Raw genomic sequence first — 22067 nt, 5'->3', positions numbered from 1 at the left:
TCTGTTCTTCTCCAGACCCATGAGTTCTTTATCTTTGTATTCTAGGTTTTCTACATGCAGCAGTTTCTTACTTCCCTTTGCACTCACCAGATCCCATCGCTGTTGCTTTCCATCCCCACAGTTGTTTTTTCAGTAAGTGATCAAGCAGATAATGATGATCCTTCTCTATTGGAGTTGGGCTTTTCACGTGCTAGTCCAACTAGGTTAGTTGGGAACAAGAGAATTAAAGACTCCATACTTCATGCTGTTCGCAGAGCTGGAAAAACAGCTTTGCAGCCATAGGCTCAGCCTGTGTCTAGGACCTTCCTTCAGGACTGCAAAGCCTAAAAAGCCTCACTGGATTTTTGCTGAACAATCTGCACAACGTGTGTCCTGTAAATTCCCTGACATCTGCTTGGCAAGCTGCAGTATGCATCTTTTTCTAGAAACCAGCTTGAAAGAATTGAGGGGTTTCTGTTTTCATCTTTAATCCAGAAAGCCTGCTGCAAATTGCTTACACAGTTCTATTTAAAGGAAGACAAAAGTGTGAAGGTGCCCACCAAGAGGATTCTAGGTTCTATTTTCTTTTTTTACAGACCTGCTCTGGATTGAGTCTCTTCAAATAAAGGTCTCTTCTCTGTGCCTTATTTGCTTCTACCATCTCTTTTGTTCTGAAAGTAGCATCACTTCTGAGACTTCTCAGAGCAAAGGAGCCTTTTTCAAGTGCTCAGGGCTTTTTCTGCACCTTCCTTCAGTGGTGTGGTATTGTTTGGCTGAAGTGTCCCTTTTGAGCAAACTTCCATTTTTCTGCAGAGGAGCTGGTTCCGAGGTCACCTCAATTCTTTCCCTGAGGGAAGTTCAGACTATAAAGTGTCAACTTTCCTGTCCTTGTTTTGTTGTAAACCTGCTTTTGCTCTGGAAAAAAAAAAAAAGTAACCATGCTTTTTGCATGTGGGATCCAGCTTGTTAGAGCTTAACCCCTGGAGTAAACCCAGCCCTGCTAGTGTCCTGCCATGAGTGGCAGAACACTGGCCTTAGCCTTAGTTCCCCAGTGTTCCAGGCCTTTCTGGTCTTGCAGAAGGAAGGCAGAGATAGTTGCTTTTCCTGCAAAATCCCTGTGCTTTCTGATAGAGAGTTTGAATAGGGCCTCTGAAAGGATGGCTCCTTGAGTAGCCTTTCTGCTCTTCATTTCTGTTTGAAGCAAAAACTCTGCCAAGGAGATGTTCCCTGTCTTATTGCCATCTTGGGGCAAAGCTCAGTGTTACCCTTTGTGCTATCCCATCGAGACTATCATCCGTTCTCCTTGCCTCTCTTGCTTTCTCCTTCTCCCCCACCATCCACGCATCTGTGGCCACACTTAGGCAAAGGCAGACAAGCCTGTCTGGGCCCAGGCTGCTGGAGGAGTTGGTTCCCCTTCAGATATAGCAGTTCCAGGTAAGGAGGTGAGCATTTCCCCCAGCAAGTCGCTGGCAGTGGTGACTTTCTGCTCTGCCTGTGGTGGCCGGGCTATGATAGCACCAAGCTGGCATGGCACAGCATGGCGTGATACAGCCTTCATGGTGCCCTGGCAGCTGGTGCAGGGTATTTCATTTAGTGATGTTTATCAAAGTGTTATAACTTAATGTAACGTTAACTGGCGAGATGCTGTTTACAATTTGAACGCGGAATGCTTAAAATATTAATGACTTGAAAATGTAATTGGTAGATTTCTTAAGCGGTTGAGGAGCTTGTATTAAGTGCTAGCAATGTGTCGTAACACACCATGCAACGTGTAATGCCTTTCCTTCCCACTTAGGCTTGCCTGTATTCCCAGTGTCTCCGCACATGAAGAGCCTTTCATCCACCAATGCAAACAGCAAAAGGCAGGCTCAGCCAAGCTGTACTCCAGCCTCGAGGTTGGCTGCCAAACAGCAGAAAATTAAAGAAAGCCGGAAGACAGATGGGCTATACACAGACGAAGAGGAGGATTTCCAACATGCATCTCTGCTGCAGAAATACAGCGAGTGTGAGAAGCCATCAGGGAAGCGTCAGTGTAAAACAAAACACTTGGCACTGCAGGAGAGGAGAAGGAGGTCATCCCTGACAGGGGATGACGCCACAGATATCGAAAATGCCGAAGATAAGGTATCTTTATTTAAGACTTAATTGTCCAGCAGCCTCCCAGAAGGCTGATCTAGCCTGCTTAAAACTAGCACACTGTCACGCGTGCAGGGTAGTGGAGATTGCATTTGTGTTCATCTGTGGGTGCTTTATATTGGCTTTTCTTAACCCAAGTTAAAGGCACTCTTGCAGGGGGTGAGGCCATCTTGGCGTTCAAAAGCTCTGGCAGGTCCTTCTTAAAAATCAAATACGAGTAGAAAAGTGTAATTATTTGCTGGCAAAGTCTAATTCCCTAATGCTGATCTGTGGAAAGGAGAATAAAGAAAAAAAAACAACTCACACTGATGGTTTTTGGCAGGTCGTGGTAACGAGGAAAGTCAGGAAGCGACCAGAGCCTACTTCAGACTGCGACTCCTCACCGGCCAAGTCGTACGAGCAACAGAAGCCATACGATCGCCTGCAGCAGGCTCCCTTGTTGCTACCTGGCTCACAGCTCGCACAGCTGCCCATCACCAGCCCCCCCCAGGAGACCACCCCAAGCCGGCCCATGCCGCCTGAAGCGCGGAGGCTGATTGTCAATAAAAACGCTGGGGAGACGCTACTGCAGCGGGCAGCGCGCCTGGGCTATGAGGTAAGGGTCCCTCAGCACCCTCTGGGGTGATGGGTTTTCTTTGATTGTTTGATCTCAAAACCCTCTTTCCAGCTTCATAGGTGGAAATTTTGCAAAGCAGCAGCTTCGAGTGTGGTGGTTGGAGAATTTCCAGGCCCACCCTTCCCCTGTCGCATTCTCCCTTCCCTAGTATGTGAGGTCTGGGGGGCAGGTCGCTGCGGGAGTGGATCCCCACCACTGCAGGGATGGCTGGGGAGGATGCAGAGAGTACACAGCATCCTGTGTGAATGAGCAGAGGGTAAAGTTTTATTGGTAACCCCCGCTTCCGTTCAAATATAAGCCATCTGCAAACAGAATGGATGTTTTCTTTTTCTGGCTTTTTTTTCCTTTTCTTTAAAGTACTCTTTATGGTGATCTTTAATGAGCTGCACAATTTCTGCTTTTGTTATTTGCGAGGAGCGTGCAGTTTAGGAGAAGGCTTTTTTCATTTGTTGTTTTCTCCGAGGAGTATCTGGTATGTGACACAGGATGTAGTGCTTGGAGTGTCCTCTTGCACGATCACATACATCGTAGGAGCACTCTGCATGCTTTATGCTCGGAGTCTGGAGCTACTTGGCATAGCTGGAACAATGTTGTCTAATGAAACGGCCCCCCCGTTGCTACAAAAATCAGAACCCGATGAATCCCCCTAGCACTGCTGTTTTGAAGCACTCTTTTTATTGGGGGAATGTGGGCATGTAGGTAGGAGCGTCGTTGTTGTTGTTGCTCAACTTCAGAGCTTGCCAAGAGGTGTTTCATTGCAGGCGGCAATTGCCGCTTTCAGCGGAGCTGCAGGATTTGCCTTGGTGATCAGGGGACTGCATGGATGTCAGTGCTGGGCTTGAGCCTCCTGCTGTAAGGTGGCATCAGCCTGGGCCCAGGTGGGGCTTGCCTAACCTCATGAATTTGCTGAAATCTTGAAATACCTATGTATAGCTTGGAGAGCTTTGTGTGGCGAGAAACCTTCTCCAGCACTGGAAGGCAGGGCTTTTTTGGAAAGGTTTTGTTTACCCTAGACAAAGGCTTCCTCTAACCCATGCTACTTCAGCTCTGGCTAGGAGGAGGAAGAAAAGTGGTTGTTACAATGTTGCTACAGTAATCACCATCATGTAAATAATTTAATTTCCTGTGGTCCTACTATGTCCTATGGATCCACAATCAAAACATCTTGTAGCATGTGCCCCAAGATATCCGTGTGTGTTTTCTTCCTGTGCTGACTCAAGATGAGTACACTTGATCTCTTCAGTTTCTGTGCCCATGTGCTGTGCTGAGCGCTGTGAGCAGCTCATAGACATAGGGATGGGCTGAGGTCTTGCATGGCAGGGGCCAAGGGCTCTGTTTGCTTTGCTGGTAACAGGAGATCTCTGCAGCACTGGTCATCAGCAGGCTGGATGCCAAAAGGTGGGAATACCCGAGTTCACCAAGACTGGGGTCCTGGGGCAGCCCTGTGTGCTCACCATGCCTTCTTCTTGTCACCTGATTGGAGATTTGATTTTCTGACTTGAACTCACCCAAAAGGTCAAGTGAACACCATGGTTTTAATAGGTTTAAATATTCCAATAATTTGACTTGATCATTTGGCCAGTGTTGACAGTGCAGCAGGGAGCCTGTTGTTAGTAGAGTGCGATACAGGAGAGCTGAGAAGGGCATGGGGGAGAGCCTGGTCCACGCACCTCAGCTGCTGTCACGATTTGGCTTAATCTATGTCTTTTCATGGCTTGGAGTGGGGGGTGACTGCCCTGCACTGCTGGGGCTCATTTGGTCTGTGGTGTAGATCGGTCAGCTGTGGAAGCTCTGTAGCTGTGGTGGTTTTCTTGCTAGTGACCAAACTACTGCAGTTAGTATAAAGATGAAGCTTCCTCTGTCTCCAGGAAAATTAGAATGGTCAAGAAGTTATAAATTGTTCTCTTCTTAAAAACCAAAAAAAGGAATTGGTAATAGATTTGCTGATAATGTTCTGGTCTGTGACCTGTGGCAGCTGCACACGTCTGCTTTCTACCATCTCCATTCGCAGGGCAGCAGGCTTTGGTGGCTACAGCGCAGTGACTGGGCCTGATGCCTAAGTGGGAGTGCTGGATGCTCCTGGGCATATGAGGGCTTCTCACAGCTGCTGAGGGGGCAGTAGGCATCTCTGTGGCCTCTTGCCAGCTTGGTGGCAGGGGAGGTAGATGAGTTTGCATCACCAGGACCACAACTGGCAAAGGGACACTGAGTGCTGATGCAGGTCTCTGAGCTGGAAGTAGCTGGCACTGCGAGGCACCACGGAGCCCTGGAGGCAGCAGCAGGGATGTTGTATGGACAGAGAGACCGGTTGAGCTTGTGCCTGCCCTTGGCAGCTTGCCTGCCTGCCTGCGCAGCAGGGATGCCCTGCGGCTGTGCAGAGATACCGCTCCAAACCCAGAGGCAGTGCTGGCACCTTTGACACACAAAGGTGCTGGCAAGCTGTATATATATCTCACTTCTGGACATACTGGGAGCTTAGCTGTTGCTAGCTCAGGTGCCTCTATCCCGCTCTCAGTTGCACCGTATGGATGTGCCACAGATAGTTGCAGAAAGGAGAACACAAGCAGTTAGGATTTTGCAAGTAAAAGCTGACAAGAGTGAAATGTTGAAGGACAAATGTGGCTTGTGTCTGGTCAGATAAATTGCAGGGCTGCAGCCAACAAGGCTACTTATAGACAGGGTGGCAAAATGGTCTTCAGTTCTGGAAAGCCATACAGTCTGAGCAAACCCCCCTTGGGTTGGTAGGAAGGTTTCCCCTTTCTTCTCTAGGTTTCTGCATGAGGCTTTGCTTCCATCAGGGTGTTAGCAACCCATGGCAGCAATGTATGGACACTCTCAAATCTGTTCTGTTTTCCGCATTCCAAACAAATGACTTGAGATAATAGTAGTCTTAAAACTGTAATTTACTTTTTTGTGAAGGGGGAATTATAGGGAGCCTAAAGTCTTTCTGGGGAGGGGGTGGGAAATTACAAAAGGCTTCTCCAAAGAGTTTGATGGGAAAAGAAACGTGAACAGTTTTTGTGCTGCTTGTTGCTTTTTGATGTGTGCCTGGACTTGGAAAGTTCTCTGGTGAATTTAGGATTAAATCTTGCCTGGGAAAGCAGTGAATTCAGGGGAATGTGAGGTGTGTGATAGGAATAGGGGAAGAATGATGTTTCTTTTCAGGGATTTAAACACTCATGAAGACAGGGCTTATTCAGGCAGGAGAAGAGGGTTTACCCTGGGGATGCCTCACATCAGGGTCTGGCCGTGGGTCCTCAGTGGCACTGGAGCAGAAGGTCCTGAGTGTTAGCCTTGCTCTTTCACAGTTCCTTTAGGACTCCTGCACCCAGCCTTCCAGTACCTGAGGGAGTCATACAGGAAGGATGAGGAGAGACTATTTACAAGGGTCTGTGGTGAAAGGACAAAGGGGCAATGGCTTCAAACCAGAGAAGGGCAGATTTGGATTGGATATCAGGAAGAAGTTCTTCACTATGTGGGTGGTGGAACACTGGAACAGGTTGCCCAGGGAGGTGGTTGAGGCCCGTTCCCTGGAGATATTCAAGGTGAGGCTCGACGAGGCCCTGGGCAGCCTGATCTAGCTGAGGATGTCACTACTGACTGTGGGGAGGTTGGACTGGCTGACCTTTGGAGGTCCCTTCTAGCCTGGACCATTCTATGATTAAGGCTCAGTTTGTAATGCCTCACCCAACAGCTGTGTTTCGAGGCTGAGTAGAATAGAGCTGCTTTGGTGGCAGCATGTGTACCCAGGGCATGGGGGATGTGCAAAGGGATGCTGACACCTTCCTTTGGAAAAAGGAGCAGGAGCTCTTGCAGAGATGGAGTGGGAGAAACGAAAGCAAAGGGCACCTCTCTGTAGATGCAGGGGCGTGCAGATTCGCCTGCGCCTTTCAGCGTTGCTGTTGGCGGTTGGGCTAACGAACTGCAGGCAGCAGGAGCGGCGGGGGCACGTCCTGGCTGGTGACGTGCTAGCCCGACTCTTTGGATTAACAGCCAGTGGCTTTCAGATTGCTGCTTTAAACAGAGCACCTGAACAGACTTCAAGTTGCCCCCTGGCGCTTTCACAGCCTTCCTCTCACACCTATCTGAGAGACAACTTAGGGAACCAAAAGTGTGTTTGTGGCACCACGTGCTCCTGGATTCGGCAGCAGTGCCTCAGTTTTAAATAGTTTTTTTTTCCTGTAAATTGAATAAATCATGTTAAAAAAAAAAAAAAAAAAAGAGTTAATGAGGCATTTAATTAATTAACAATGTAGAGTTTTATGGTCTTCATGGTCACATTTTGTGGTTAATGACATTCTTCTTATAGCCTCTTAACACAGAACGGGCTGCCAGAATGAAGGCTTTTCGTCCTGTAGTAGGTATCCCACCCTAGGACCAGCCTTTCCCTTTTACAAAAATAGATGAAAGGTCTTTTATTTGGAGTGGCAGAATCTATTTTAAATGGTAACTGCGTGCTAAAAGTGGAGCCGAATGCGGCAGCTGCTTCTGCTACCTATATCCATCTGCTAATTTGCCTGGCAGGGTGGTCTGGTTTTGAAGGAAAATTCATACCTCTAGGGTATAATTTTGCACAGGCCTTTTTTACAGGCTTTAGCCAGTGCAGGGTAAAGAACATCCATTCTGGACTAATTTTTGGTCTATGCACTGATTATCAGGAATTAAGAGTTCCTGTTTGGTGAGAGGTGGGGCTGTGGAGATCCCAGGTTAAACTGGTGGGTGCATCAGGTGTAGTAGGTGGTGGACTGCACCATTCCATTGGCAGACGAGGGGGATGCTCTGGTGCCTGGAACCTCATTAACTCCCCTCTTTAGACTGGTTAGTGAGGGCCTGCTAAAAGAGCAGCTTCATGCTGTATCCTGGATACCAGCTCTGGGGTCAGGTATACCCAGAGCACAGATTATTGTGGGCTTTTCCAGTAGATTTTGAAACAAGAAGAATAAATGCATTGCACCCAGCAGTTGTTTTATTCTCTTGTTTTGGGGAAAACACTCCACCCTGTATCTGACTTTGTAAGGAAGTCACTCAGCCTTCCAGAGGAGCAAATGCCAAACCAATGGCTTGCCACTTAATCTGGGAATATCTGGGTGGGGGCTATTTATACATACAGCATCACTCAGAAATGTGCTGGTGTTTGATTTAGTTGGGTTTTTTTCTTTCCTTTTGTGTCTGACACAAATGGAGGGAAGACTCTCTCTATCCTGGATTTTTGGTTGAGTGATGGAGCAGTCATTGTTTCAAGACTGCAAGGCAGTGTAGAGCCGAGCCTGGCCTAGTCTCTCAGCTGTGGTATATTTGACTGTAAGATGAATTGTGTTAAATTCACGTAGCTTCCCACGGTGCAGGGCTTGTTGTTGGAACCTGGTGCCTGGCTTTAGTTCCACATGGCAGGAAAAGCAGGGTGGGTGAAAATGGGATTTCCCCAATCTTGATAGAGCTGGGCTTGCTGTTTGTTTGTTTGCCAATAGTGTACTGTCCTTTGTGTGTCTTAAATGTGTTTTGTTTTGGGTCACATGCTTTTTCTTTTCCAAATCAAACCGAGGTGGGCTGTGCTGCTCTTGTGCTTGCAGAGTTTTCTGCTAAAAAATGCAGATGTAAGAGTGAAAACCTTCCTGCTAGCTTTACTTACCTGTGGAAGTTTTGAGAAATGGAAAGCTGTGAGGCTTGTCTGTGAAATTTGCACATTCCCACTTTGCAATGATTCCTGATGATTGGGGGGCTGTGGGAAGATCCCTGCGGGGCGTGGAGCTCTCAATGCTGCTTCACGCAGGCTAGTCAGCTTTGTGGGAAGTTGTGGTCTCTGTTGTGTCTCCGGAATAAACATGGCTTTCAACAACTCCCTCTTTTGCCTTTTGTCTGACCTGTCTAAAAGAGGGTTCCTTAGGCAAATTTTAGGGATTTTATGTTTTGCCCTTCCCTCCCCAAGCCTTCTCCTTACAGAAGAAAAGTCTGTGCATCTCTGCAATAGGAAACAGTAGGAAATAACTCAATCTGTATCTGTTTTCCCTCTTACTTCCAGGAAGTGGTTCTATATTGTTTGGAAAACAAGGTGTGTGATGTGAATCATCGTGACAACGCGGGTTACTGTGCCCTGCATGAGGCCTGTGCCAGAGGCTGGCTGAGCATCGTGCGGCATCTCCTTGAGTACGGGGCTGACGTCAACTGCAGCGCTCAGGACGGAACCAGGTTAGCAGCGCCCTGGCCCAGTGTCACACGGTCACCACCACTGGGCAGTGGTTTCTCTGTGACCGTGGTGGTGGGAGGAAAGTGTACCTTCCTTTTCTGCTTGTGCTTCTTGTGCTCCTCTTGTGCCCCCTCCCCATCCTGCATGAAACCCCCAGAGCAGGTAATTCTGCCAAGGTCCTTCTTTACTGTGTTCTTGTTCCTGCTGGTCCTTGGGCCAAGATTGTGCAGGACTTGGTGAGCTCCTCTGGTTGATAAAGTGGTGGGGGCATGCCTTTGTTGTGGCTCGAGTTCCATGCAATTTTTTTCTTTCTTCCGGGAATCTTAGTAAGTTGTGCTTTATTTTTTGTAAAGAGTTCTGTGAAATTGCCAGTTGCAGGGCAGGAAGGAGTGATACTTGAACTGCAGCCCTGCTTGTGTGTGCTCCAGGTCCTTTGAGTTGTGCCAAAAGAGAGAGCTTTGCCTTGTTTAGCAGGGTTACTTTTAAGAGCACTTCAGGCTTTTGTGGCGATTTGGTATGCAAGTCCTATATATGCTATATAAAAATGTTGGTTTTCTGAACTGCTTAATTTGATCTGCTCGTTGGATATTTCTGAAGGTTTTTTTCTCTCGTGAATTAGCCTCATTTAGTTTCCTTTAAAAAGCTAGTAGGGGTGCTTAGTTCCTCTGCTCGATGAATAGATAAATGAGCTTTTCTTTTTTTTTCCGTTTTGTAGAGGTAGAAAAGCAGCTCCACACCTTTTCAGGCTTCTTGTGCATCTCTTGCAGTACTTAGCTGACCACCTCTGCAGAACCGATCATGTGTTAACTTGTCTTCAGCATATGCAGAACGTTCTCCAATCCATGCATTTTGGGGTCCAGTCTATGCATTTTGGCCACAGGTTGCTTTGTATTCTGTGAAGCTCCCGCGGCTTGCTATCTTAAACAGTTTATCACATTTACTATCACCATCCAAATAGCCAGGGAGGTAAAATTAGCATAACTAAGAGTCTGACTCTTTTGTTTTTAAGCTCTTTATTTATTAGCTTGGGAAGGGAGGAGTCGGGAAACAAAAGTCCCTAGAGGTTCGTGATGATCAGTTGTTACCAGCCCATCACGGCCTAAAGGAGACATTTCTGAAGAAACATTGAAATTCTGACTGAATTGTTGGATTCTTTCTTCATCTCCCACTCCTTTTTAAGAACTCTCAGCTATCTAGGCTGATAAACAGCCTCTCATTTTCCCGCTGTCTCCAGCTTTAATAAGTGACCTATGCAACAACGGATAGTTGCCATAAAAAGCCGCCTGAATTGTTTGTGTCTCACTTGCTGGAAAAACCTGTATAGAAAATTAACCTCAGGAAGTTTCTGACTAGTCTTAATCACTTGCCAGTTCAGCATCCACCTTTTGATTTTGATTCACAGATGGAACTGATTTTCAAGAAAGAAACTTGGCTTCTGTACCCTGAAAAATCGTTATGGGGGAAATGCATTTTAGAAATTAACATCATAATGATCTGATCATAGACTGATGTCAGAGCTCGGCTTGCAGTTCCCTTTCTTTTCTGATGGCACACGATTTTGCTTTGTTTGAAGAGCTGCCCAAGAGACAAGTGTGAATCCAAAAGGCATCTAATATACAGATGAAAGATGGTCAATCTGTCCTGAGCTGAGCAGGGCAGAGAGCAGAAGCTTCTTTAAGGAACTTCTGGTTGGTGTTGCCCACCGCATTTTGGTAGGCCCGGACTTACCTGTCTCTGTGAAGTAAACCACGACATTCATGAGACAAATCCTATGAAGCTTGGAAAAGTTTTTGTCCTTTAACTCCTTGGAGGAAGAGTCAGTCTTCCTCAGCTGCCTTGTCTTTTAAATTCAAATTCCTGAAGGTGTTCACCCCTTGAAAAGATACTAGAGTCTTAAAACATAACCCCCCCAAACCAACCCACCATCAAAGATTCCTACCTCTCCCCTGCTTTTTCAACTACACTGTATGTGCCTTATTTATTACCTCCTCTGCCACCTCACAATTCCACCAGCCCAAATTATTTTTGGTCATGCTGGAAGTTCTTAAGTCTCTCTCGAGTAACAACAGATCTATTTAGTTCTATTCAGCCAGTAAACATGTATCTGCTTAAAGGAGTGATGTGTTTGTGAATGTGGCAGCCTGGGGTGTCCCTGGGATCCCAGCTGTCCTGAAGTTGGTGTTACTTATTGCTTGCTTCCTCTGTGGTCAGTGTTTTGGAGAACGCTCTGAAAAGTTGTGACAAGTGAGGATATAGCTTCAGTCTGAACCAAATGTCCATATCGGCGAGAAGGGTGTAGGAAAGTTGTGCAAAGTCTCTGCATCTCTTGGTCCTGTGTGAAGTGCTGCAGGTGCTCTGATCAGCCTGGTGGTGGGTTTATATGCATGTATTGAAGTTTTGGAAAGGAAGCAAAGACCTGAGCATCCTTCTTTGGCGTTGCCTTTTATGTACTTATGCAGCCAGTCAGTCTGAGTTAAGTAGATAAGGTAGGCTTTCAGCCCCTGATTCCTGATGCTATCAGAAATCTTGCTGAAGCCAAAACCAAACAAAGTGCCAGAGTGTAGTGGCAGGGCAAGGAGGAGGCCTCGCTTGAGGGGTTGTAGGTAGGGTGCAGTCCTCCCTTCGCCCGCAACTCAGCGCTGGGGTTCTGCCTCCACACCTACTGCTGCCAGCAGCCCACAATGTCCCTCTGTCTGCCCCATTCACAGCGCATCTTGCTGGGCTAAATGCGGCGGCTCTCTGGGGTTGTTTCCCTTTAAATTCCATGCTGATCGGGGCTCTCCGAATGCAAGCCTGCAGACTTTGAATACACAAGTACTCTGCTGCTGAATTAGTGGCTAATCAAAGATTATTGTAGAACGGGTGAGATCTTTAAGACCTGTCTCAGAGGTGCCACAGTCACTAAGGGCTCTTAATCGTCTTACCTATAAATAATAATAGACCGTGCTTAAGAGATGAGCGCTTTTCTTCCCTGACAGGACCCCAGTAAGTTCAGCAGCTCAACAAGGGGCTTCGACGACCAGTGCCTGGCATTAGTAAGGATAGTTGCCGCTGCATTTGGCCTTATCTTCTTGTTCAGCTACACTTAGCTCTGCAGCATGCCCTAGCTGAACCAGTGCCACTTTAACAGCAAGGCGCTGTGCCAAAATCACAGGCATCTCCTGCCTGTTAGCAAGGCCTGTCCCTTGCTTCAGAGTTCGCTCTGTAGATTCCCTCTCTGCAGCCAGTTTTGCTTTATCCTTCTCGCTGGCAGCTGATGAGCTCAGCCTTTTTTTTTTTTGTTTTCCAATTTTTTTCCCTGGGAGGACCATGCCAAGATGGCTCTCTTCCTGCATCCTTTCAGCTGGTGTTGGCAGAGCGATACTCTCCAGCAGCTAATTGTGTTAAAGCAGAGGCAGCCAGCGGAGCTGCCCTCGTGCAACTTGTGTCTTGCCTTTTCTGTGGGGCAGTGTTGTGTAATAGAGTAGATGGAAGTATAAAGAAAACACTAAGATAAGGTATTGCTTAGTGAGGGGTGAGACCTCTTCTTGCAGCAAGGGAAATTCTGATGGTGCCTGAAAGGCTGAGAGCAAACCCCGACTGGTCTGAATAGTTTATAATTTCGGTGGTGGAATGATAAACCCCCAGTGAAATGTTTTCCTAACTCTCTTAGTGGTAAAAATAGTAGGAAGAATTCGACAGTACACAAGGGAAGCTTGACATGTGTGTCCCCTGTAGGATATTGCAGCTCTCGAATGTCCCCAGATCCTTCTGGGGCCTTTGGAAGGGTTTGTTTTAGAAACAAGCTGTACTACTGCTAACTCTAACATTAGGGATAGAGAGCATTTATTTCCACGCTCCTCAGGGTAGAACAGACTATATGCGTGGAGCTGCCCAGGAGGGGACTCCCAGGGATCTTTTCTTCACATCTGACAAAGTTGCCGAGTTCAGTAGTCGCTTTTGCATCCTACAGAGAGGATGGTTTAAACTTTGCCAGCATTGAAAAATACTCCCTCCTCTGCTGGCTTGGGTGGGAGAAGCAAGGGAGTAGCTGTGCCTTTGCACAGTCCTGCTGATGAGCTTGCCAAGAAGATGTACTGGCTAGCAGAAGAGTCTTGTCAGTGCTCTTTTACTACTGCCTCTTTTCTGTTCCCTTATCTGTGGGGAATCTCTTTTGTCCCCTTGTCCGCATCCCTGCCAGTGTTTTCTTTCCTTCCTTCTATTTATTGTTCTTCCTCCTTCTGTGTGGCTTTACTGTGCCTTTCCTTCCCTCTGCCTTTCTAAGTCCCTCCTTGTGCTCTGGCAGGAGACAAACACAGGTCTGCCTGCCTTGCTGCCTGCTTTGCCGCCTCTGTTCCTGTTTGCACCACTGTGCTGACCCACAGAAAGTGAGAGAGATTCCCATCCCAGGGTTACAGCCCACGTGTTTTGATTTTTTTTCTCCTTCCTGGGGAATGCCCAGGTGCCCTTTAATAAACTCATCTGGGTGTTGTTAAATCGATTGAAACACTGGGCAGTGATTTAGTTGCTGTTTTTAATAAGTTCAGGGATCATCTTGAATTCATTACTGCTTCAAAAGCCACTTAGGTAAGTCAGTTTAAGGAAAAAACAAACAAACAAGAAACCCCACAAACCAATAAACCCACAATATTCTCCGTCCCTCCATCCCCCCACCCCACCCCAGAAAGTCCTAATTCTGAAATAAAATGAAAACCAGTTCAAAATTAAAGACTCCACTAAAGTGAGAGAGTGATGGAAAAAAAAGCATTCCCAGCATTTGGCAGCAGCTGCAACCCTCATCTGTTCCCCGAGCCTGTTGCCAGACTTGCAGCCAGGGATGCTTCTTGCCCAGTGGAGGACAGGATGGTTTGCAGTGAGGCTGACCTTTTCCTACTGTAGATGCTCAAAGTGTCATGACCCAACATCTCAGGCCTCAGATGCTTGCTGACAGAAAGAACCCCCTGATACTTCTTCAGCCTCGGTGTCAGCATCCCTATTATTTGTTACCTCTTGTGCCGTATCGCCTGGGATGTTTTGCACCAACCAGGATGTGCCAGGTGCTGTGTAGGCAGGCAGTGATGTGGCAGTCCCTGTGCAGAAGAACTGACTCAGTAGGTGGAGGTGGGAGACTGAGGCTCGTGGGGGACCCTGGGTATGCTGGCTCCTCCTGCACCGTCTCATCTGTCTCAAGAACATCAGGTGGTTTCAGTGTTATGTTAGAGACTTCCCTGTGAAACTGAGAAGGGATATCCTGACCCTTTGCAAGGGAGACCTTACTGCTCTCTGCAACTACCTGAAGGGTGGCTGTAGCCAGGTGGGGGTTGGTCTCTTCTCTCTGTGACAGAACAAGAGGACACAGTCTCAAGCTGCCCAAGGGGAGGTTTAGGCTGGATGTTTGGAAGAAATTCTTCACAGAAAGAGTGATTGGCCATTGGAATGTGCTGCCCAGGGAGGTGGTGGAGTCACTGTCCCTGGAACTGTTTAAAATAAGATTGGAAGAGGCCCTTAGTGCCACGGTTTAGTTGGTTAGCTAGTGTTGGGTGATAGGCTGGACTTGATGATCTCTGAGGTGTTTTCCAATCTGGTTGATTCTGTGATCCTCATGGAACACTCCAGTCTTGAAATTTGAAAGTGACTTTCCAAAGAGTGGCACATTGGGCTTTGAAAGGTGTGTATGTGCTGAGGGTCTGAGAGGTGACACCAGCTGGACTGAGAGCTGAGACCAGCTGCTGTGCTCAGCAGCTTGAGGTGGCCTGGGGTATGCAGGAGGCAGGCAGCATGAAATAAGCCCTCTCTCCATAGGAAATGAGCTGCAGTCTCTCCCAAGTGCACCTTCTTGGGTCAATATAGTGTGCATATGCCAAAACCAAGGCTGCATGCAGCTTTCCATCAAGAGTGGGGCAAGCAAGGGAACTTCATGTGTGACAGATGTTAATCACCCTAAGCTGTAGCCTGCTGGAAAACACTTGGAGTAAACACATACGGAGCAGACTTCCATTTCAGAAGAATTGGAGTCCCTCTCCTACAAGCAGTACTATGTGATAGATTGGGAAGTCCTGCTCTGACTGGTTTGATCTGCTCTTCCTCTGCCTTGGGCTCACATGGATGTTGTTCTGTACCAAAGCAGTGGTGGTGTAGAGGGGATGTTGCCCTGTGTGGCAGAAGGAGTGGTGGGATGTGGCCTCCTTGCAGAGGGAGTTTCAGACGTGGTTGTTAATCGAGCATTGCTTGGCAGATTGGTAGGGGGAGTTGAGGAGTTTGTCTTTCCAGGTGACTTCTTAAAACAGTCTGAAAGCTTTCCAGGAAGGCAGCACATGATGCTAGTTGAAGTCCTTCCATACATTTCTTGCCTTTTAATACATTTGAGAGCTTGAAAGCCTTGTTGGGGTGGGGGGTGGGGGGAGCAGTGGTGTTGACAGCCTAGAGGAGGAGGTGCGTAGAGTTGAGCTGAACTGCCATGATTACTCACAGCTCATCCTCTCATCATGGTCTAAGGAAAAGATGGAATTTTAACACATCTTCATTAGTCTGAAGAGTAATATGTTCTACTTCCAGACAACTCCTTGTTACGTGTAATCAATTTTAAAGGCAAAAGTTAATGCAGTTTATAATTAGCGATAAGGAATTCTAAACCTGGAATTGCAGGCATGTGTATTAGCCAATAATCCTTCAGCAGGCTCACAAAATCTAGGCCTGAGCTTGTATAGATTGCTCATGCCATGTAAAATGCCTTAACTTCTGGGTGGACTGAACTAAACCCCCTCATATTTTTCTGTTCTCCAAGTAGAAAGGTTGAATCGTGCCACAGATTATTTCCAAGTACTATTTGAAGAGGATGGAACGTGGAAGTTTTAATTCTCAGCACATTTTCACAACTTAGTGCTGTGTCCATAATTTAGGAGCTCTGGGTGACTGATTCTTGTGCTTGCCCAGGGGCAGGCTGAATGAGCCCTCGCTTCATGCCATGCTGTTAAAGTGGCAGAGATTTGGAACAGTAGAGTGACTTGCAGCAAAGTGATGTTTGTGAGGCTTCATGCAGACCCCTGCTTTCTGTTGGAGCGGTGCAATTATTCTACTTGCCCTCAAAATATGTATGGCAGTGAATACATCTAATGGAGACGTTTGCCCCAAGCAGTCTTGACTGTGAAAAAGACAAGAGGGGAGGGGATGGTGTGCAAGCAAAACCGACAATAAGATGATTGGCATTGCTATTAATAGTGCTATCTGCTATAAATAACTTCGATCTGAACTCAGAGGGTTCTTAAACACATTTGCATAGTACTGTGGAGTCAAAATGTAACAGCACAAATCTTTCTCTTCCATCCCCCAGACCAATCCATGATGCAGTCGAAAACGATCACTTGGAAATTGTCCGCCTCTTACTGTCTTATGGTGCTGATCCAACACTTGCGACCTACTCTGGGAGGACCATTGTGAAAATGACCCACAGTGAGCTCATGGAGACCTTCCTCACAGGTATGTGTCTGTGGTGTGAGGGGCTTTGCTGATCCTGGCAACGGGAGACTTGTGCCCTGGCCCCTCGAAGGATGCCAAGAGAACAAATGGTATCCTGGGGTGCATCCAGAAAAGTGTGTCCAGCAGATCTAGGGGAGTTCTTGTACCCCTCTGCTTTGCCCTGGTGAGACCACCCCTGGAATGCAGCATCCAGTTTTGGGCTCCCCAGGTCAAGAAAGACAGAGAACTGATAGAGAGAATCCAACAGCGAGCCATGAGGATGATTAGGGGCACGTGCCCTAACAAGAGAGACTGAGTTCCCTGGGGCTGTTTAGTCTTGAGAAGAGAAGACTGAGAGGGGATCTGATCAATATCTATAAATATTTGAGGGGTGGGTGTCAAATGGAGGGGGCCAAGCTCTTTTTGGTGGTGCACAATAACAAGAAACACCAGGTTCAAACTTGAACATAGAAGATTCCACCTCAATATGAGGAGAAACTTCTTTACAATGAGGGTGACAGAGCCCTGGAACAGGCTGCCCAGAGAGGTTGTGGAGTCTCTTTCTCTGGAGACTTTCAAAACCTACCTGGATGCATTCCTGTGCAGACTACCCTAAGTGATCCTGCTTTGGCAGAGGTTTTGGACTCACTGATCTCTTGAGGTCCCTTCCCACCTCTAATGTACTGTGATACTGTGTAAGTCCCTGCTGCCTGGTGGGGATGGCTCCATGCCAAGGAGCATTAGGATAGGCTGCAGTAGCTCCCTCTCTGCCTTCAAAACCGCTTGGCTGCAGGTGGGCAGCATAGTCATGCATGGGAGCTCTGTCTAATTGAAACTCTTAATAAGTCATGAGGATTATGCAATTATCAGATTGGGTAGGTAGGTAGGAGGACAGAAGGCTGTTTTGGTGCCTTCAGTTTTCTGCTTGAAATGAAAATAAGAAACTTGCCAAATCAAGAAGCTGTTTGTTAAACAGAATCCTGCTTTCCCATGGTCTTGCTTTTCATCATTCTAGTACTTGTTTTTTTTTCTGCAAGTTCTGCCTCATTTTATGTCTGAAGTGCTGCAATGCTATATTAAAGACTCTTGTCTCAAAACATGTCCATGTTTTAACATGATTATAGGGTTTTATTCCCGTTAGTTTTGGATAAAGACATTGGCATTGTCCAATAGCTTACCTCTCAAAATGTTACCAGGGTTCACAGTCAATGAGTTGAAAAACTCATTGTGCCACTTAACCTGTTTAAATGGCACAGTGTAGAAGGTGCACAGATGTGTCAGGACTCCGGTGAAGTCCAGTGTCTTGGGCATCTTAGCATCTTGAAGCTCAATACCTTTTCATCAGTTCAACTAGCAAGTCTCCCAAATCATGTCCACAGAAAACGATGAACATCTTCTGAATGTGTCTGTGTGGAGAACCTTTTCCTATTACTGGTGGGGGGTGGTTCCCACCCCCTCCACACCCACCCCACCCCACCCCCAGTTTGTTTGTTTTTTGTTTGTTTTTTTGGGGGGTGGGGTTGACACACACACGACACAGATGGGTGAGAAGGGCACTGTTTCACCCCAAAGCTGTTGTCAGAGAATAACTCTGCAGGCTAAAAAGTGTGGTGTACATCCCCTCTTTCACAAAAACACAAATGCTGCTCTCAGTTTCTGAAGGCTGAGGTTAGGTCTATCCTTGTTAGACCTTTGGGTGATTACTTGATGTGGTGGGTCGTTATTGGATGTGATGGAAGGAAGGATGGAGGAGAAAAGTGAATCCCAGGGATGTTTGTGGGAGTGGTGTGTGTATGCTGTTGTTTGTAGCATGTGCTTCAGGAATACGGTGGGTTTTGATGGAAGGTGTGGAGGGTGCAGACTGTATGACACACGTGCCAGCTTTTTGTTTTCATCAGTATGTTTTTGTGGTTGTTTTTTTTCCTCTCCAGAGTATTTAACTGACCTGCAAGGTCGAAGTGTTGATGACCCTGGTTTGTACTGGGATTTCTATGGCAGCTCTGTGTGCGGTGAGCAAATGTTACCCTTTATTTCTTTCTACATGGAGACTTTCAAAACATGGGGCACTGGGGGATGGGAGGCTGGTTTGGTTTAATAGCAGAGGAAGCTAGGAAGGAAGCAAGCTGATTTTACTTACAGATCACGTTACTGTAAGAAAAAGCAAGACCTGCAGCAGTCTCTTCAGTGCTGACTCGGCACCTTTATTCAATTTTATTTAGATCCGAAAGATGAATCTGGTTTTGACATCTTGGCAAACCCTCCTGGCCCAGGTGATGAAGATGAAGATGGCTTTAGTGATGTGTTTGAATTTGAATTTTCGGACGAGCCTCCCCTGCCGTGTTACAACATTCAAGTGTGTCTCTCCCAGGGGTAAGGACAAACAGAGAGTTCGGGGTAAAAATAGCTGAGACGCTCTGCTCAGGATGGCAGCAGTTCTGTGTCTGTGGGGAAATGTGTTTGCATTATTTAATGTAAATAAGGGAGCAACACTGTGGCTGCCAGGCTTTTTAGAAACAAGCTAATGGGGGGTGAGAGGGGGAAAGGCTGACTTGTTGGGGTGGTGTTTTGAATGCCATGCTCCTGAGCTGAGCAAATGACGTTTGGGCACAGATTCCTCTCCTGGTCCCAGGCAGGCATCTTGGTCTAACATCCCCAAATGCAAGTGCTTCTAGCAACTAAATTTGGACAGCGTGTTTGGAAGGTGTTCTTACTTCTATTTAATGGCCTTTGCTGTTTTCCTGAGTGGTCACCGTATTGTGGATGACTAAATGACACCATTACTGCTGTCCTAGACTTTGCAGCAATGCTGGTTGAAGACATAACAAACAAATAAAACATCTTGAATTAGATGCTGTGGTGGTTAATAATAAACAAAGACCTGGAAAATGTTATCATCTGTTATTGTCAAGATATAAATTAGGTTCCTAAGCAGCTAGTGTTTGTCATTTGCACCAATTTTGATGACAGCTGTGGGAAAAATAGTTTTAAATATTAATTGTGGGTTTTAGCATGTTTTCATTATTTGGGTGATAGATACAAAGTAAGTTAGGTACAAAGACTGAATTAAAAAATGTTATTCTTAGTCTGAGAAAAAACCCTCTGTTGACTTGTGTTTCATGTTGGCATCTCTGGAAGTCAGAGGTGTTGAAGGTTCTGATTGTAACTCTAGGACATTTCCTAACTTGCCCGGCTCAGCCAGGCAAACCTTCAACCGTGTGAGAGGCTGTAGGGATGGCTGCTGACCCACAAGTGCACTCATGAGCCCTGGCTGCATGCCTGGTCCCCCTCCTTCCCCAAAGCTGCAGACAGCAGTACTCTGAGTAAATACACTGAGTAAATAGGTATGCATCTGCATATCTGTTGTATTTGACCCCCTGGGCAATGGCCTTGACTTCAAGGGGATTATTCAGGGGGGTGTGACTGGGGAGGTTTTGTCACGTGGCAGTACAGTGAAGGGTCAAGAAGCCTGCGACTCGATGTTGTTTATTGGAGCCTCTTTCTCCTTCACTTCCACAGACCCCGGAACTGGCTTTTGCTCTCAGACGTGGTGAAGAGGCTAAAAATGTCATCCCGCATCTTCCGCTGCAACTTCCCCAACCTGGAGGTGGTCACCATCACGGAGGCAGAGTTTTACAAACAGACTTCCCTCAGCCAGTTGTTCTCTTGCGCTGCGGACCTCGAAGCTTTTAACCCGGAGAGCAAAGAGCTGCTGGACTTGGTGGAGTTCACAAGCGAGCTGAAGACTTTGCTGGGCTCCTCGCTTCACTGGTTGCATCCGCACGAGGACCCTCCCTTTGACATCCTCTGGTGAAACCATCAGGCCCTTTAATGTACAGCTTCCCTTATACAGTTTCCTCCTTTATGTATATGTGTTCAAATGCAACTGTTTTCTGTAAAGAAAGGACGCTGTTAAATAATAATGGAAAATATCTTTCCTTTATATAAAAAAAGAGATCTGAAATTCCAGTTGGATGGATTTTGGAAGAAAAAAAAAGAAAAAAAAGGAGATAAAAAAAAAAACCACCACACCCCAAAACCCTTCAATCAGTTTTTACAGCATTGTTATGTAACGTTTCTTTAAATGCACACAGGCTTTGGGAGAAGTTTGTTATTACTCTGAACACCTTTCTTGGTTTCATTTCTTTCCTTTTCCCTTTGTGTGTTTTTTTTGTAGAGAACACACCCACACATTGACTTTGTTCATACAAAGCACTGATTACACAGAGCAGACTTTTTCCCCCCCCCCCAGGTGATGTGATCAAAGTCGTGTGGCTTGTTTGGGAGATAGACTTCAGGAAGGCACTTGGTGATATTTCCCCCCCCCCCCCCCTCCCCCCCCCCCCCTCCCCCCCCCCTTGTCTTTTGTTTTGTTTTTCGGTTTTATGTTGGGTTTGGGGTGGTTTTGTTTTGTTTTTGTTTACAGAATTACCTGCTTTGGCCAGGTGAGCACTATTGAATATAATTCAGTAGTTTGTAATATAAATTAAACCATATCCATACCCATCAAAACTAATTGTAAGAACTTTTATACCCTAATTTAAAAGCTGTGAAATTTACTTTTCACACATCAAACCGGATTGTTTATATATGTTTAAACATTTTATGCTCTTTATTTAAAGAAGACTTTGAACTATTTTTTCTGTACCTTGTAAAATATTGAATAAAAACTAACATATGTTGGAGTTGCTTGAAAAAGAACTGTACATAAAAACTAAATTTTCTGAATTGTGTGTTTATGTTTGAGATCTGTGTTTTAACTTTGTAAGTAAATCTCCTGCCTTTGTATTTATATTTTACAAAAATTTTCTTAAAGGCAATAAAACTGTTGAGAAATGAAGAGGCTAAAGTGACTCCTGTTAGTTGTCTGTGTTGTGGGTTTAAGACTGGATGTCTTCACCGGAGAGTACAGTCCTCCAGAAAGGACTGCCAGCCTGTATTTGTGCCTGGGTTGAGGCAGTCCCAGGCACAAATACAGGCTGGGCAGTGACTGGCTGGAAAGCAGCCCTGAGGAGAGAGACTTGGGGGTGCTGGTGGACAAGAAGCTCAACAGGAGCTCTCAGTGTGCACTTGCAGCCCGGAAAGCCAATCAGATCCTGGGCTGCATCAGGAGAAGTGTGGCCAGCAGGGCAAGGGAGGTGATCCTCCCCCTCTACTCAGCCCTGGTGAGACCCCACCTGGAGTACTGCCTCCAGTTCTGGAGCCACTATTGCAAGAGGGATCTGGAGGTGCTGGAAGGTGTCCAGAGAAGGGCCATGAGGATGATCAGAGGGCTGGAGCTCTTCTCCTATGAGGACAAACTGAAGGAGTTGGGGCTGTTCAGTCTGGAGAAGAGAAGGCTCCGAGGTGACCTCATTGTGGCCTTCCAGTATCTGAAGGGGGCTACAGGAAGGCTGGGGAAGGACTTCTCAGGATCTCAGGCAGTGATAGGACTAGGGGGAATGGAATGAAGCCGGAGGTGCGGAGATTCAGGCTGGATGTGAGGAGGAGGTTCTTCCCCATGAGAGTGGTGAAGCCCTGGAATGGGTTGTCCAGGGAGGTGGTGGAGGCCCTGTCCCTCGAGGTGTTTAAGAGCAGGCTGGATGAGGCTCTGGCCAGCCTGATCTAGTGTGGGGTGGACACTGGAAAGTGTAATCTTTTGTTATTCCATCCCATCATTCACAAAATCACCAAGGTTGGAAGAGACCTCAAAGATCATCAAGTCCAACCTGTCACCACAGA

The 22067-nt window shown here is 46.7% G+C and overlaps 1 protein-coding gene across 6 annotated transcripts in view; it reads left to right on the top strand.

Moving 5' to 3' along the window:
• The window catches only part of BCOR (BCL6 corepressor), a 59554-nt gene extending 38367 nt beyond the window's left edge, over nt 1-21187 (top strand). For all 6 annotated transcript variants that reach the window (XM_068155088.1, XM_068155090.1, XM_068155092.1 and 3 more), the window contains 7 exons: nt 1775-2103; nt 2438-2710; nt 8751-8917; nt 16225-16370; nt 18281-18358; nt 18569-18719; nt 19866-21187. In XM_068155088.1, the coding sequence (XP_068011189.1) occupies nt 1775-2103; nt 2438-2710; nt 8751-8917; nt 16225-16370; nt 18281-18358; nt 18569-18719; nt 19866-20160 (1439 nt within the window). In that variant the 3' untranslated portion in view covers nt 20161-21187. The remainder of the gene's footprint in view (nt 1-1774; nt 2104-2437; nt 2711-8750; nt 8918-16224; nt 16371-18280; nt 18359-18568; nt 18720-19865) is intronic.
• Nucleotides 21188-22067: the final 880 nt, after the last annotated feature.

Source organism: Melanerpes formicivorus, unplaced genomic scaffold (genome assembly GCF_026170545.1).
Source record: "Melanerpes formicivorus ecotype bairdi unplaced genomic scaffold, bMelFor1.0.p_v2 SCAF_30, whole genome shotgun sequence".
Classification (NCBI taxonomy): Eukaryota; Metazoa; Chordata; class Aves; order Piciformes; family Picidae; genus Melanerpes; species Melanerpes formicivorus.
This window is presented reverse-complemented; position numbering and strand designations above follow the sequence as displayed.